Source organism: Hemitrygon akajei, chromosome 30 (assembly GCF_048418815.1).
Source record: "Hemitrygon akajei chromosome 30, sHemAka1.3, whole genome shotgun sequence".
NCBI lineage: Eukaryota > Metazoa > Chordata > Chondrichthyes > Myliobatiformes > Dasyatidae > Hemitrygon > Hemitrygon akajei.
Genome location: NC_133153.1, coordinates 42,894,112 through 42,912,101, shown reverse-complemented (window position 1 = coordinate 42,912,101; position 17,990 = coordinate 42,894,112). Strand labels below are relative to the sequence as shown.

General features: G+C 42.6%; 1 protein-coding gene across 9 annotated transcripts in view; it reads right to left on the bottom strand.

The window, feature by feature from the left end:
• The window catches only part of dennd4a (DENN/MADD domain containing 4A), a 168,414-nt gene that overhangs the window by 75,088 nt on the left and 75,336 nt on the right, over window positions 1-17,990 (bottom strand). For all 9 annotated transcript variants that reach the window (XM_073032736.1, XM_073032739.1, XM_073032742.1 and 6 more), the window contains exons 10-13: window positions 16,015-16,190; window positions 14,727-14,827; window positions 6,725-6,943; window positions 3,912-4,057 (exon numbers count right to left, since the gene is read on the bottom strand). In XM_073032736.1, coding sequence (XP_072888837.1) covers window positions 3,912-4,057; window positions 6,725-6,943; window positions 14,727-14,827; window positions 16,015-16,190 — 642 coding nt within the window. The remainder of the gene's footprint in view (window positions 1-3,911; window positions 4,058-6,724; window positions 6,944-14,726; window positions 14,828-16,014; window positions 16,191-17,990) is intronic.

Sequence of the window (17,990 nt, the reverse complement as noted above, 5' to 3'; positions counted from 1 at the left end):
TTAAATCAATATTGGTGTGACCATTTTTTACTTTTAAAATTCCATCAGGTCCACTGTTGTGCAATTTTATAAGAATATCAGCCGAAAGGTTCCAAGCATTTTGGAGAATTTGCCACAGTTCTACAGACTTTGGCTGTTTCACTTGCTTCTGTCTGTCCAGGTAATCCCAGACAGCCTCAATGACGTTGAGATCAGGGCTCTGTGGAGGCCATACCATTTGTTGCAGAACTCATTGTTCTTCTTTTTGCTGAAGGTAGTTCTTTATGACCTTTGTTGTGTGTTTGGAGTCATTGTCCTGCTGCAGAATGAAGTTGGGACCTATCAGATACCTCCCTGATGATATTGTGTGATGGAGGAGAATCTGCTTGTACTTCGCAGCATTGATGATTCCATTAATTCTGATCAGATCATAAACTCCATTTTCAAAAATGCAAAGGGGTTGCATTTCTGCGAATGGAGCTTGACTTGACTGTGGACATTCATCCACGAAGCACTCTCCAGCTCTTCTACGGACAAACTGCCTCCTGCTTGAGGCAAAACTTTCACATTTTGACTCATTAGTCCAGAGCATTTGCTGCCATTGTTCAGCATCCCAGTCCTTGTGCTTTTGCCTCCCAGGGCAGGTACTCAAAGTGTGCGTGACACAACTGGCTGGTGTGTTTGCAGACATTTTTAACCTCTCCCTCTTCCAGTGTACAATGCCCTTCTGCTTCAAAACATCTACCATTGTCCCTGTACCTAAAAAGACCAAGGTACCATGTCCAAACTTATTGTCCAAACAATAAGAAAATGCTTTGAGAGGCTGGTCAAGGACTCCATCTGTAGCACCCACACCGGACCCCTTACAATTTGCTTACTGACACAACCGATTGATAGATGATGCAATAGCCACACCTCTATACACTGCCCTTACACACTTGGAGAAGAGGGATGTTTATGTGAGAATGCTGTTCTTGGACTACAGTTCAGCATTCAACACCATAATTCCCTCCAGGCTTGACAAGAACCTCAGAGACCTCAGCCTTTACCCTGCCTTGTGCAGCTGGATCCTGGACTTCCTGGCAGATCTTCAGCAGATAGCAAAAGTGGGCTCCCTCATCTCTGCCCCTCTGACCGTCAACAGAGGAGCCTCTAGGGCTGTGTCCTAAGCCCACTTCTTTACTCTCTGTATACCCATGACTGTGGAATGCACTGCCTGAATCTGTGGTGGAGGCAGATACACTAGTGAAATTTAAGAGACTACTAAACAGGTATATGGAGGAATTTAAGGTGGGGGGATAGATGGGAGGCAGGGTTTAAGGGTCAGCACAACATTGTGGGCTGAAGGGCCTGTACTGTGCTGTACTATTCTATGTTCTATATGACTTTCTACAGGGGCACCATTGAGAGCATCCTGACTGGCTGCATCACTGCCTGGTATGGGAACTGTACTTCCCTCAATCACAGGACTCTGCAGAGAGTGGTGCGGACAGCCCAGCGGATCTGTAGATGTGAATTTCCCACTATTCAGGACATTTTCAGCGATAGGCGCATAAAAAAGGCCCGAAGGATCACTGGGGACCCAAGTCACCCCAAACACAAACTGTTCCAGCTGCTACAATCTGTGAAACAGTACTTCAGCATTAAAGCCAAGACCAACAGGCTCCGGGACAGCTTTTTCCACCAGGCTATCAGACTGATTAATTCATGCTGACACAACATATTTCTAAACTATACTGACTGTTCTGTTGTATATCTTACTGTACATATAATTTATTACAAATTACTATAATTTGCACAGAGAGGTAACATAAAGAATTTTACTCCTCCCGTATGTGAAGGATGTAAGAAATAAAGTCAATTCAAGTCAATTTGTGCATTGTTGAGTCACTTGACTTTGTTTCCACTTGGAGGAATAGCTTTTTGGCAGCAACTCTTCCATGAAGACCATTTCTGACAAGACTTCCCCAGACTATAGAGGATGTACTTGGTTTCCAGTTGTTTCTGAGGTCAGAGCTGATAGCAGTGCTGGACTTCTTCCGAGTTGGAAGGAACGTCAGTTTGATGTATCTCTCGTCTGCTGCACTCAGTTTCCATGGCCAACCACTGCATTTCTGGTCCTCAACCTTGCTTGCGCGTTTTTTTTGTGCTTCTTCAGAAGAGCTCGGACAGCACAGCTTGAAACTCCAGTCTGAGGCAAAATTTCTGCTTGGGAGAAACCTTGTTGATGCAGGATGACCATCTTGCATCTTGTTGCTATGCTCACCTTTGCCACGTTTGATTCCTTCTATGCCATTTCTGTTTCAGTTAATCGGTTTAGTTCATTCAACTTATGATAATGTCACCTTTGTTTAATCATACACTGGGCTATCAATCTACAAAGTAATCAAGTTTTTACTTGAAGAGTGGTCTATTATTTAATATGTTGCTTTCTTTAAAGAAATACAAAAACCTCTAACATTTAATTTTTTTGGAAAATGTATGTTTAGAAATGTAAAATTTGCTCTTTTCTACTGACACCACTAATGTAGAAGACAAAAATAAATGTTTAAATCAAAAAACTAGGGTGCCTAAGACTTCTGCACAGTACTGCATGTAATAGAGTTTTTGTTATCATGACATCCCTTGAATGCCTAACCCTAATGCCTCAATTTAATTCAGGGAAAGACTCCATCTGAGATTCAGCCACCTATAGTTGTGTCATCAGCGAATTTATAAGTGCAGTTTGAGCTGTGCCTAAGGTGTGGAGAGAGTGGAGCAGTGGCTAAGCACACACCCTCAGGTTTACCAGTGTTGATCCAATTCCACGCTGTGGGTGATAGTGACTGGAAATTAAGAGTAAATACAGCAGCTATGAAAGAAGGTCAGAGCTGTTGTCTGCACTGTGCAAACTAAATCCTTGTACTATCATTGTGGAACAGGCCATGATCCATTTCTCTGGACAAACATTTCCCCAACAATCAAGTAGCACACTACCAGTTAGAACAAACTGTAATCTCAAGCCTTAAATCAAAGAAGCAAATTTGTTCATATCTACCCATAGCAATTAGGCTAAATCTGCAGATGGAAAACAAAAAGAGTTTAAAAAGCAAAACATAGGAGCAGTATTAGGCCATTCAGCCCATCGAGCTGCCCTACCTTTTGATCATGGCTGATTTATTTTCCCTCTCAACCCCATTCTCTGCCTTCCTGCCTTCTGCCCCTAACCTTTGGTGCCCTGACTAATCAAGAACCTATCCCCCTCTGCTTTAAACATACTCAATGACCTGGCCTACCCAATGGATTCCACAGATTCACCACCCTCTGGCTGAAGTAATGCCTCCTCGTCTCCATTCTAAAGAGGTATCCCTCTTTTCTGAGGCCGTGCACTCTTTGGCCCAGACTCTCCCACTATAGGAAACATCCTCTCCACTTTATTAGTATTAGCACAAAACATGAGATTTAGTAAAGCACTTTAGTTCATTAATCAAGTTAGAAAATAAGCAACACATACAAACTACAATAATGGTAAAGTTACTTGCTTGAACTACAAAGTTGGCATATCAAATCTTCACTGGTGCTTTGTTTTTAAACCCTGGTTTATGGCAGTTTTCTTGATAACACATCACTAGATAGTATTAGTGATGAATGAAAGATATTTAATGACATTTGGACATTATGGATTATTAACTTGTTTGATACTAATAAGCTTCACACAGGAACATGATTGTGGCCAGGTGAATACTGTCAACTCAAGTTTCTAAATGGACATCTCTTATTTGACTCAGTTATGAAACAGACTGAAGTTCTGCAAATTAGACAGCATTGCAGAATTACTTAAACATGGACCACTTAAAATTGTGCACAGGGATCTGAAAGGACTTCCAATTTCAGAATCCCTAACTTTAATTGCAGTTCACTTCCTTCTTTAAGAAAAATCCACAGTGACTTACTTTGTCCACACAATCATCAAAGAAAGCCAAACTTGCATCCTTGTCACTCACGAAGGAGCATTCTTCGATGAACCGAATAAACATCTGTGTTTTTGTCATCAATGAGTAAAACTTTTGGTGGGAACGATCTCTGCTTCTCAGAAAACCTGCAATAATTAACATGAAGTAAACAATTTTTAATATATTTTTGTCCATTTAAATTTGGTTCCACTACACAAATCAAAATCTTGGTTGGCCCTTGTTAGAATTCTTAACTATTTTATGCAGTATAGCTCTGGGAATTTCTGAATGAAACTGAACTGTAAAATGAAAACAGAAGATGCTACAAATATTCAGGAAATCAGTTAGTAACCTGGAAGAAGAAACTGATTTCATTTATTTATTTAGAGATACCATGGTAACAGGCCCTTCCGGCCCAACAAGCTCATGCAACCCAATTACACCCATGTGGCCAATTAACCTACTACACCTACTACACCTTTGTAGTTACTGGAGTTCTTTGAGGATATAAGAAGCACAGTGGAGAGAGGGGAACAGATGGACATTACTTACTTGGATTTCCTGAAGGCGTTAGATAAGATGCCACATAAAAAGACTTATCCATAAGATAAGGATTCTTAAGAGTTGGGATACACGGGTGTTACTCTGGTTGGCAATCAGTGGTGAGTGGTGTGCCGCGGGGTCGGTGCTGGGCCTGCAACTATTCTCAATATACATTAACAATCTGGAAGAGGGGACCGAGTGTGGTGCAGCTAAGTTTGCTGATGATACTAAGTTGAGTGGAAAAGCAAATTCTGCAGAAGATACGCAGAGTCTGCATAGGTTAAGTGAGTGGGCAAGGGTCTGGTAGATAAAGTACAATGTTTGTAAATGCGAGGTCATCCACTTTAGAAGGAAAAATGACAGAGATCATCATTTAAGTGGTAAAAAAATTACAGCATGCTGTTGTGCAGAAGGACTTGGCAGTGCTTGTGCATGAATCACAGAAGGTTGGTTTGCAGGTGCAGTAGTGTATCAAGAAGGCAAATAGAATGTTGGCCTTCACTGATAGAGAAATTGAATTTAAGAGCAGGGAGGTTATGCTGCAAACAGTGCAGGGTACTGGTGAGGCTGCACCTGAAGTACTGCATGCAGTCCTGGTCTCCATACTTGAGGAAGGATATACTGACTTTGGAGGTGATGCAGAGGAGGATCACCAGGTTGATTCCAAAGATGAGGGGGTTAGACTATGAGGAAAGATTGAGTCTCCTTGGACTGTACTCACTGGAATTCAGAAGAATGAGAGGAGATATTGTAGAAACATAAATTATGAAAGGGATAGATAAGATTGAGGCAGGAAAGCTGTTTCCACTGGTAGGTGAGACGAACCAGGGTCATAGCCTCAAGATTCTGTGGAGTAGATTCAGGACGGAGATGAGGAGGAACTGCTTTTCCCAGCAATGGTGAATCTGGGGAATTCTCTGCCCAATGAAGCAGTGGAGGCTACCTCAGTAAATATATTTAAGACAAGGTTGGATAGACTTTTGCATAGTAGGGGAATTAAGCATTATGGGGAAAGCGTAGGTAGGTAGAGATGAGTCCATGGCCAGATCAGCCATGATCTTATTGAATGGCTGAGCAGGCTTGATGAGCCAGATGACCTACTCCTTCTCCTATTCCTTATGTCGGAGGAGACTGAAGCACCCAGAGGAAACCCACCGAGGCACAGACAGAACATATAGAATAAACTCCTTACAGACAGTGGTGGGAATTATACCCAAGTCACTGGTGCTGTAATAACGTTGCACTAAAAAATACACAACAGATCAAAGTTTGGTGCCCAGAACCTGTGCTCTAAAGTTTTTTTTGGAAAAACATTAAAGTTAACAGCTGCACAGAGATGAATTATTCTTATTTCAACATCTAACATCAAGATGGCGGCGCGACGACGCAGGGCGCAGCGGCCACTCCAGTAAGGAATATCCGTTATCTGTAAGTAGGGGCCGTGCACAATCCTGATTTGATTGAGACGGATGTGTGAAGCACGGAGGAACATCTGGCGAAACTTCTGACATGCCTGTGCTGCTGACGCTGCTACTGAGCGATCGGAGAGATCTCCAGAGAGGAAGGCCCCGAATCCTCGGCTTTGCCTGTTGCTTGGTGGCCGGAGCCGGGGTTGAAGCACTCGGCAGAGATGGTGCTCGGTGCTCGGTGTCGGAGGGCTGGTCGGAGGCACGAAGTTGTCGGAAGTTTTCGGACGGACTCACAGTTGGCTGTGCTCGGGTGCTTCCAGAGGCTGCATCGGGAAGTTTTGCCACGTTGGAGGTTTCTTCCTTCTGCCATCTGCGTGAGATGATGGGCTATCTGGGACTTTGAGACTTTTTTTTTACCGTGCCCATGGTCTGCTCTTATCAAATTATGGTATTGCTTTGCACTGTTGTAACTGTATGTTATAATTATGTGGTTTTTTTGGTCAGTTAGTCTTGGTCTGTCTTGTGTTTATGTGATATCATACTGGAGGAACATTGAATTTCCCCTTGGGGATGAATAAAGTATCTATCTATCTATCTATCTATCTATTATTTCCACAATATCATAACATTAGTTTTGTGGAGAGAATGAGGATTTTTTTACTAGATTTATTGATTAAAAGGAAATGTTATTAATTATGAAGCATGTATCTTGCACACCAAAACTTAACCTTGATCTAAAATCAAGGAACTAATATTTTTGAATTCAAGCAATTTGCATGCTTAGTTAGTAACGTGTATATCTCAAATACTTGATAAGTGCAAATTCAAAAATCAGAGATATTTTTAAGTAACGGTAACCACCTTGAAGATCAAACAGTGAGCTAGCGTCTGTTGTTTTCTCAGAAGGAGCCTCTGTGATAGGTCGGAGGTATGTTCTGTAACCCTTCAAAATGGAAGCCATGAAGCGAAGAAAAGCTTCTTGTATATCCAGTTCGAACACCTGCATCTTTTTACCAGAGTTTAAATCATGATCATTCATTGTTAATTCCATTAAAGCTTCCTCTCTTGGTCTTTGATGCACTGAAAAGAAACACATTTAGTTTTACATTTAAATGCTTAATGTAAATTACACATCCTCTAATGAACGGCAGTGGAAAATAGAGCAATTTTAATTGATTTTGAAGATCTGACTTGAAAAAAAAATTGGGAATATTATCCTTTCTAATTCCTCCCCCGTCAATGCCCTGATTAATGGCAGATTTAAATCCACTGAAGCCTCACAGGGCTAATTTTCCCTTGTAAGCATAAACAATAAGTATTTACACTTGCATTATTTCACTGAAATGTAAAAAAAAATGAAAGCTACTCAATGTTAACTTAAAGTGAAAAAAAATTAAACAACTTATGGAAACAGAATCAGAATGAAAAGGCAAAGAGCTAACAATGATGTAATCCTGATGGCATTATTTGTTTTTCAAAGTTCAAAGTAATATTATCGCAGTACATATATCAAATTATTATGGTATGTCAAAACACCAGAGTTGATTAGAGTGCTTAAGGTAAAGGAACCCTTAGGGGTCAAGTGATCATACCTCTTAGATAGGTACATAGAGCTTAGAAAAATAAAGAGCTATGCAGTAGGGAAATTCTATGCAGTTTCTGGAATTGGTTAAAAAAACACAAAATGCTGGCAGAACTCAACAGGCCAGACAGCATCTATGGGAGGAGGTAATAACGAAGTTTCGGGCCGAAACCCTTCATCAGGAGTGAAGTAACATGGGATGGTCGAGGGGGGATAAGAAGTAGGGGGAGGGATAAAGTAGAGAGCTGGGAAGTGATAGGCTGGAGGGAAATGGGCTAGGGGGAAGGTGGAGAATTATGAGAAGTAAAAGAGAAAGAAAGGTAGGGCTGGGGGAAGAGATTATAGTGAGGGGGGGAAAAAAAGAGAGAAAGAGAACCAGACTAAAATAATAGATAGGGATGGGGGTAAGGGTGGGGTGCAGGGGGTATCAGCGGAGGTCAGTGAGTTGGATGTTCATGCCGGCAGGAAGGAGGCTACCTAGGCGGGAGATAAGGTATTGCTCCATCAACTTGCGTGTGGTCTCATCTTGACGGTAGAGGAGGCCATGGACAGACATGTCGGAGTGGGAGTGGTCTGCGGAATTGAAGTGTGTGACCACAGGGAGATCCCACCACTGCTGGAGGACCAAGCGCTGGTGTTCGGCGAAACGGTCTCCTAGTCTGCGGCGGGTCTCCCCAATGTATAAATGGCCACATCGGGAACACCGGATACAGTATATCACCCCAGTTGACTCACAGGTGAAGTGGTGCCTCACCTGAAAGGACTGTCTGGGGCCTGGGATAGTGGTAACGCATAATCCTCCGTAACTTCCGCCACCTCCTACGTGATCCCACCACCAACCACATCTTCCCTTCCCCCTCACTCTCGGCTTTCTGCAGGGATCGCTCCCTACGTGACCCCCTTGTCCATTCATCCCCCCCATCCCTCCCACAGACTTCCCTCCGGGCGCTCATCCCTGCAAACGGAAGAAGTGCTACACCTGCCTCCACACTTCTTCCCTCACCACCATCCCAGGCCCCAGACAGTCCTTTCAGGTGAGGCACCACTTCACCTGTGAGTCAACTGGGGTGATATACTGTATCCGGTGCTCCCGATGTGGCCATTTAAATGTAGAATTACCTGGTTTTACTACGGTAAGATTTGACAGAGATGCCAAAAAGTGTGGGAAGAAGAAAGGAGGGGGACTCGCTGTCTACATTAACGAAAGATGGTGTAACCCCGGGCATGTGAATACAAAGATCTCCGTTTGTGAAAGAGATATTGAGCTGATCGCCATGAGTATGAGGCCATATTACCTGCCTCGAGAATTCGCAAGCGTCATTGTTGTGAATGTGTATGTCCTGCCGCGTGCCGACGCAACGGTAGCGTGTGACGTCATCAGCTCCGCTGTTGCTAGGCTTCAGACACAGCACCCTGAGGCACTGGTGATAATTACAGGGGACTTCAACCATGTGACTTTGGACAAGACACTACCTGCTTTCTCCCAGTACGTGGATTGCTACACCAGGGGTAATAGGACTATTGACCTACTGTATGCAAACGTAGAGGAGGCATATAGTGCATCCCCACTGCCTTCATTGGGGAAAGCTGATCACAACCTGGTTTTGTTACAGCCCAGATATAAATCAATTGTGATGAGGCATCCCACTACCACACGCTCTTTTAGGAAGTGGACTCCTGAAACTGAACAGGCCCTGAGAGACTGCTTCGGTACTACTAACTGGGATGTACTGCAAGGGGGGCTCTGTGGGGGCGTTGAGGAGGTCACTGAATGCACAACGGACTATATTAACTTTTGTGTGGATGCAGTTGTCCCTGTTAGAACTGTTCGCTGCTATCCCAATAATAAGCCCTGGATCACTAGTCACATCAAAGGCCTCCTAAACCAGAAGAAGAGGGCCTTTAAAGATGGTGATCGGTTGGAGCTTAAAAGAGTTCAGAAGGAACTCAGAGTACAGATAAGGGGGGCAAAGGAGCAGTATAGGAGGAAGCTAGAACAAAAGCTGCAGAAAAAAAGCATGAAGGAGGTGTGGGATGGGATGAAGATCATCACCGGATGCGGTGCAAAGCGGAGGGCGAACATAAGTGGAGATGTGGAGAAAGCGAACCAGCTGAACAACTTCTTCAACAGGTTCGACAGCTCAATCTCATCCTCACCGCAGAAATCCACACCAGGCTTACTTCCCTCACAGGAAAATAGCCACTCACAGGAGACCTTGCCCACGCCCAGGATTACGGCTGCACAGGTGGAAGGTCAACTGAGGAAGATCTGTACCAGCAAGGCGGCTGGACCGGATGGAGTTTCCCCACGATTACTGAGGGCCTGTGCGACTGAGCTGGGAGAACCACTACAGCGCATCTTCAACATGAGCCTGGAGCAGAGAAGAGTACCCAGACAGTGGAAAACATCCTGTATTTTCCCGGTACCGAAGAAACCACAACCAAAGGAGTTGAATGACTTCAGACCTGTTGCCTTGACGTCGCACGTGATGAAGACCATGGAACGGCTGATAATACAGAATCTGAGGCCACAAACCAGGCACGCCCAGGATCCTCTTCAGTTTGCGTATAAGGAGAAGGTGGGAGTGGAGGATGCTATCACGTATTTGCTGCACAAATCACTCTCTCACCTAGAGGGGGTCAGTTGTGCTGTGAGGATTACATTCCTTGACTTCTCTAGTGCCTTTAACACCATCCAGCCCAAGATCTTAAGGCACAAACTAACGGAGATGGGAGTAGACTCTCACATGGTGGATTGGATAGTGGACTACTTGACAGATAGACCTCAGTATGTGCGGTTGGGAGACTGTAGGTCTGACACGGTGGTCAGCAGCACAGGGGCGCCGCAGGGAACCGTACTCTCTCCGGTCCTGTTCACCCTGTACACATCAGACTTCCAATATAACTCGGAGTCCTGCCATGTGCAGAAGTTCACTGATGACACGGCCATAGTGGGGTGTGTCAGGAATGGACAGGAGGAGGAGTATAGGAAACTGATACAGGACTTTGTGATATGGTGCAACTCAAACTACCTGCGTCTCAATATCACCAAGACCAAGGAGATGGTGGTGGACTTTAGGAGATCTAGGCCTCATATGGAGCCAGTGATCATTAATGGAGAATGTGTGGAGCAGGTTAAGACCTACAAGTATCTGGGAGTACAGTTAGACGAGAAGCTAGACTGGACTGCAAACACAGATGCCTTGTGCAGGAAGGCACAGAGTCGACTGTACTTCCTAAGAAGGTTGGCATCATTCAATGTCTGTAGTGAGATGCTGAAGATGTTCTATAGGTCAGTTGTGGAGAGCGCCCTCTTCTTTGTGGTGGCGTGTTGGGGAGGAAGCAATAAGAAGAGGGACGCCTCACGTCTTAATAAGCTGGTAAGGAAGGCGGGCTCTGTCGTGGGCAAAGTACTGGAGAGTTTAACATCGGTAGCTGAGCGAAGGGCGCTGAGTAGGCTACGGTCAATTATGGATAACTCTGAACATCCTCTACATAGCACCATCCAGAGACAGAGAAGCAGTTTCAGCGACAGGGTTACTATCGATGCAATGCTCCTCAGACAGGATGAAGAGGTCAATACTCCCCAATGCCATTAGGCTTTACAATTCTACCGCCAGGACTTAAGAACTTTTTAAAGCTATTATTAACGGTTTTTGAGATAGTGATTTAGATGCATATCACATTTTTTTTACCGAGTTAAGTATTGTATGTAATTAGTTTTGCTACAACAAGTGTATGGGACATTGGAAAAAAGTTGAATTTCCCCATGGGGATGAATAAAGTATCTATCTATCATCTATCTATCTATTTATACATTGGGGAGACCCGCCGCAGACTGGGAGACCGTTTCGCCGAACACCGGCGCTCGGTCCTCCAGCAGTGGCGGGATCTCCCTGTGGCCACACACTTCAATTCCGCAGACCACTCCCACTCCGGCATGTCTGTCCATGGCCTCCTCTACCGTCAAGATGAGGCCTCACGCAGGTCGATGGAGCAATACCTTATCTCCCGCCTAGGTAGCCTCCTTCCTGCCGGCATGAACATCCAACTCACTGACCTCCGCTGATACCCCTGCACCCCACCCTTACCCCCATCCCTATCTATTATTTTAGTCTGGTTCTCTTTCTCTCTCTTTTCCCCCCTCACTATAATCTCTCCCCCCAGCCCTATCTTTCTTTCTCTTTTATTTCCCATAATTCTCCACCTTCCCCCTAGCCCATTTCCCTCCAAGCCTATCACTTCCCAGCTCTCTACTTTATCCCTCCCCCCACTTCTTATCCCCCCTCGACCATCCCATGTTACTTCACTCCTGATGAAGGGTTTCAGCCCGAAACGTCATTATTACCTCCTCCCATAGATACTGTCTGGCCTGCTGAGTTCTGCCAGCATTTCGTGTTTTTAAAAATTTATTTCCAGCATCTGCAGATTCACTCATGTTGCCTCTGGAATTGGTTACATGGTCAGCACAACATTGTGGGCTGAAGGGCCTGTAATGTGCTGTAGATTTCTATGATCCATGTTCTAATATTATTGGCTAACTTACCTTTGTATTCCATCTTTTCCTTTGACTTTTTAGTTGGTTTTCAAAAGCTTCCCAACACTCCAACTTCCCATTATTTTTGCTCTATTCTATGCTTTCTCTTTGGCTTTTGTGTTGACTTTGACTTCTCTTGTCAGCCACGGGGTTATGCCATCTTGCCTTTAGAATACTTCTTTGTCTATGGGATGTATACATCCCGTGCCTTCGATATTGCTCCCAGAAGTCTGGCTATTGCTGCTCTGTTGTCATCCCTGCTTTCCAATCAGTTTTCTCTAGCTCCTTTCTGATGCTCCTGTAATTCCCTTTACTCCACTGTAATACTGATATATCTGACTTCAGCTTCTCCTTCTCAAATTTCAGAGTGAATTCCATCATATTATTAAGAGTCTGAACAACACTCTTGCTGGCTTCAGCTAAATTGAACACACATTACGAATTGCAAATCGGCTCTGTGGCCTTCTAACTCTAAGCAATTTGATTGAGAATTTTGTATCCAATTAAAAAAATCAAGATATCCTGCAAGTTTTTGATTTCTGTAAACTGAAAATATCGGCCCACAGTGCCTGGGATGATTACAAAGAGAAATAGGTTTCTCGGTGATGCCTGCATCCTGTGTGAATTTAAGAATTGCAGCTTTGATCAAGAAGAAACTGTTTTAAGTGCATGAGCAACTAATGTGGTCAGACTGGACATCTGATGTCAACAAACTTGGGCAAGTATAAGGATAAACACAAGAGATTCTGCAGATGCTGGAAACCCAGAGCAACAATCACAGAACGCCGGAGGAACTCAGCAGGCCAGGCAGCAGTTGCGGAAAGGAATAAAGAGTTGACATTTCGGGCTCGATCAGGGTCCAATGAAGGGTCTTGGTCCAAAACGTTAGCTCTATATTCCTTTCAATAGATGCTGCCTGACCTGGTGAGTTCCTCCAGTATTTTGTGTGTTACCAAGTATAAGGATTATACAATTCAATGAAATTATAGTCATAGAATCTTTTCCTAGAACCTTTTTAAAATCTCAAATAATTCCGATATATAATGTGTATTACTGGATATTGGAAATACACCAGATATATATATGATACATGCAGGGCGATCCTAAGCCAGCTCTACACTTCATGAGTTACCAGGACCAAAAGACTGCGGATATGACAGTGATTTGGCAAAATCCCTTGCTGCTGCACAGAAAACTCTGTGGTCTCCATGGTATCTGAAAGTCACTAGTTTTTAAAAGGAATGATCAGTATTCACAAGAGAGAGGGATCTTGATAAAAGTGAGATCAGCTTATGTGCTGGAACAGGTCAAGGTTAAGAGGATGTGCTGGAATGTTTGAAAGTCCCCTGGATTGGATGGGACATACCTCAGGTTACTATGGAAGTGAGCGAAGAGATTGCTAACTTTTTGTGATGATCTTTGAATCCTCACTGGCCACAGGAGTCTTACCAGAAAGTTAATAGGGATAAGAGGATTCTTAGAGAAGCATGGTCTGATTAGAGATGGTCAGCATGGGTTTGTAGTGGCCAGATCATGCCTCATGAGCCTTAATGACTTTTTGTGGAAGTGACAAAACAAACTGATGAAGGTAGAGTACAAGTTCCCCATGATACACTTATTTAGAAAGTAAGGGGACACGGGATCCAAGGAAACTTGGATGTGTGAATTCAGAATTGGTTTGCCCACAGAACGCCAAAGGTGGTAGCAGATGGAGCACATTCCTGAGGTCTATGACTAGTGGTGGTCTGCAGCGATCTGTTCTGGGACCCCTGCTCCTTGTGATTTTTTTAAATACTGCAAATGACTTAGATGAGGAAGTGGGAAGGTGGAATAGTAAGTTTGCAGATGACACGAAGGTTGGTGGTGTTGTGGATAGGAGAGAAGGTTACAACAAGAGATTGATGGGATGCAGAGCTGAGAAGTGGCAGGTGGAGTTCAAATTGGAAAAAAGTGTGAAATAATTTTATTTGGCAGGTTGAATATGAAGGCTACATGAGGTTACTGGTAGGATTCTCAGCACTGTGAAGGAAGAGAGGTATTTTGGGGTCCAAGCCCATAGATACCTCAAAGTTGCCATGCAAGTTGATAGGATGGTTAAGGCGGCGCATGATGTGTTGGCCTTTGTTAGACAGGGGATTGAGTTGAAGAGCTTTGAGGTAATGTTGTTGCTCTACAAAACTTGGAAGCATTGCATTCAGCTCTAATCGCCTTATAAGAAGGATGTGGAAGTTTTCGAAAGGGTGCGGAGGTGATTTACCAGAATGCTGCCTGGATTAGGAAGCATGACCAGTGTGAGGAAAAGCTGAACAAGCCAGGGCCTTTCGCTTTGCAGTGAAGTTGAGTGAGAGGCAACTTGAGAGTAGTGCATATGATGGTAAAGAATAATATACAGAGAGGACAGCCAGTGTGCCCGTTTATCCCAGAGTGGCAGTAGCGATAGCACGAGGACATAATTTAAGGTGTTTAGAGGAAACTACAGAGGGGACGTCAGAACTAGGTTTTTTCTTTAAACACAAAGTGGCAGGTACATTGAACGGGCTGCAAGGGGTGCTGGTAGAGGCAAAAACATTAGGGACATTCAAGAGACATTGATGAAATAAAAAAAAGTGAGGGCTAAGCAGGAGGGAAGGATTAGATTAACTTGAAGTAGGTGAAAGGGTTGGCATAACATTGTGGGCTGAAGGATCTGTACCTTTCTAGAAAAAGGACAAATTACAGCATTAAAGAGTTCATAAGGCACTTACTCTCAGCCAGCTGTTCATAAATGTTGTTTAAAGAGTTGATCAGATTTTTACAGGCTTTCTTTGGAAGTACTTTCCATGTAAGGCTTTTCCTGTCATCAGTTCTGAAAGAATAAACTTTTAAATACATACCTTGGACACAAATACACAGCAAGTAAATTTTGAAACATCATCACAATATTACTTTTAGTATTCGTAAAATTAAAGAGCACTGCAAGAACACAGTAACTGACAGCAAATTGAAGAAAAAACTCTGAAATGAAAATAAATGTACAGTACATGCTGATTGGCAAATTACAATAATAGAGACAACGAACTATGAATTGGGGTTGTGACTTCATCATCAGTAAAGCACTTGATTAATGTAATTTAAAAAAATAACCAATTGATATTATCTGCACATTAATTGAAAGATCAGTTAGGTACAAATATCTTAAGAAAAATGTTGGCTACAAGTATCCTTTAGTCTTCTCTATTCAAGAAGATCGATGCTGATCAGGAGAATGGGATTGAGAGGGAAAATAAATCAGCCATGATTGAATAGCAGATCAAAATTGATGGGCTGAATGACCTAATTCTGTTCCACTGAATTGTGGTTTAATTTAGCACAGTCCTTCTTGTTCTCCATAACATCTGATTCTCTAATGGTCCAAAAATCTGTATCTCAGGCTAGGGTAGACAGACATATTTTTGGACAGTAAGTAGTGAAGGCACCTGTCAAGATTATAGTAAAAATATTACAATTATTGATCTTTTATTCTTACAAAAATTAAAAATCACCACAGAATCAATAAAAACACTTAAATGAATTTAATTCTAAAGTCTAGATATCGCAGTAGCCGAGTTCTCACAAGCTTGAACATGAACCCACAGCCAGCGGTGGGGGGGGGGGGGCAGCGTAGGTGCAGTCCATCAGTGTGAGGGGCAGCCAGCAGCTCAGGCGGCAGGTAGGAAAAGCATCCATCAATTCAAAGAACAAGCCAGTGCTGGAAACTGGGGCTTTTGCAGAGAAACACTGGTAATTCTTTCCATTAGCTCCAGCAGTGGATCAGAAGCTTTTAAAATTATTTCAATAAATAATGTGTGCCAGTCACACAATAATTGGAAAGAGAGGTGCTGCTGTGCAGAGGAGAGTCAAGATAAAAATCAGGTTTATTATCACTGACACATGATATGAAATGTGTTGTTTTCTGACAACAGTACAGTGCAATACAAATAATTACTATTTTGCAACTCAACTAATAAACAAAAACCACATTTTACAATTTAATTGTATATGTCAAAATCTTACTGAGAGATGGTGTTAGTGTCTAGGTCCACGCAGCTTACATCACTTGGAGGATCATACAGATCAAAGTAGCGGGAGTCAACCCCTACAATGAAGGGGCAAGGGGCACTAAGGACATCTGCCAGAGCCAAAGGGCACAGAGGAATATACGGACACGGCCAATGGAATGGAAATATCATCTGTATGTAAAGAACCACAGTAAAATCAACATACTTTCAGAAATGCAGTAAAAATAAAAAAAGTATTCATTGTATCAAAGCACAACCAATGTCAAAACATTACCTAGAGCTACTGCTTAGAGTGTTCCCACAACCTGAGTGAAAACGTACAAATCTTTAAAAATGCAGACACTACAAATTGTAGCAATACAAAATAAAAATATAAATTTCTGAAAATACCCATCAGGTAAGACAAGAGTGATAGAGAGAGAACGAAAGTTAATATCTCAAATCAACAAATTCTCACTAGGATGAAACAAACCTCATTTTCTGAAATTAATATATCATAAGCTTTTTATTCCTCAAAGTACAAAAGAAAGTTGATAAGGTAAACACAAGCAGACTTTTTCCACTGAGGTTGGGTGGGACTAGAACTGGAAGTGATGGGTTAAGGGTGAAAGGGTCTTGAACCATAGGGGATAACTTCACTTGCCCCATCATTGAACTGTTCCCACAATCTATGGACTCACTTTCAAGGACTCACCTCATGTTTGATATTTTTTGCTTATCTATTTATTATTATTATTATTTCTTTTTTTATTTGCACAGTTTGTTGTCTTTTGCACACTGGTTTAATTTGGTTCAATGTTTCATTGATTCTGTTATGGTTTTATTCTATTATGGACTTATTATGTCCACAAGAAAATGAAACTCACGGTTATATATGGTGACATATATATACTTTGATAAGTTTACTTTGAACTTTGGATATTTAAGGGGGACATGGGTTTGATTGCAACATTTAAGAGAAATACAAATACAAATACATTGGATAGTTACATGGATGGGAGGGGTATAGAAGGTCATGGTCCAGGTGCAGGTTGATGGGACTAGGCAGAGAAATAGTTTGGTTTGCACTAGATGGTCCAAAGGGCCTGTTTCTCTGTTATAGTGTTCTATGACTCTAACAGCTGTATGTTGGGACTTTGGTAGATCTCACAGAAAGTAATTGAAAGTGAAAACTTCAAAACTACAATCTAACATTTCATTGTTAAAATCTTTCCCAAATACACAAGGATCATTTTTTATAGCCAGAAAGATCTGCGCATTTAAGCGAACAATTAATATGAATCACCATGTTGTCTCAGGTTTTAGGAATTTTAGGTGAAATCATAGGAGTTGTCATTTAAAGTTTTTATGGGTTATAGTACTCTCTACTTCTCTAAACTACATAAAATAGATTGCACATAAAGGCAGTGATAAAAAACAGCTGCTGAAGCAGTAGTTGTCTGGTCCATGAGTTCAAAAATAGTCCATAACTTTTGTTTGGTCTCTCTAGCCTTTTATGACATCTCAGATATTATAACCTCTAGAAGATTTTGCCGTCTCCTTAGTATTCCATCAAAGAGATCAATATAAAGCATCTCCCTGGTGGCACAAGCAAATTCAAAGGTTTCAAAGGTACAATTCAATGTCAGAGAAATGTATACAATACACACCCTGAAATGCTTTTTCTTCGCAAACATCCACGAAAACAGAGAACTGCCCCAAGAATGAACGACAGTTAAATGTTAGAACCCCAAAGTGCCCCCCAACTCCCCTCCCTCCCTCGCATAAGCGGCAGCGAGCAACAATTCCCCCCCACCACTGGCAAAAGTAAAGCACACCCGCTACCAGCACTCAATTGTGAGCAAGGCAATAGCAAAGACACAGATTTGCAGTTACCCCAAAGACTACATTGTTCACCTGATAATTCAACATGCTGCAGGCGCTCTCTCTCCTAATAAGGAAGGAAGAGGTGACTCCATTTTCCAATGAGTG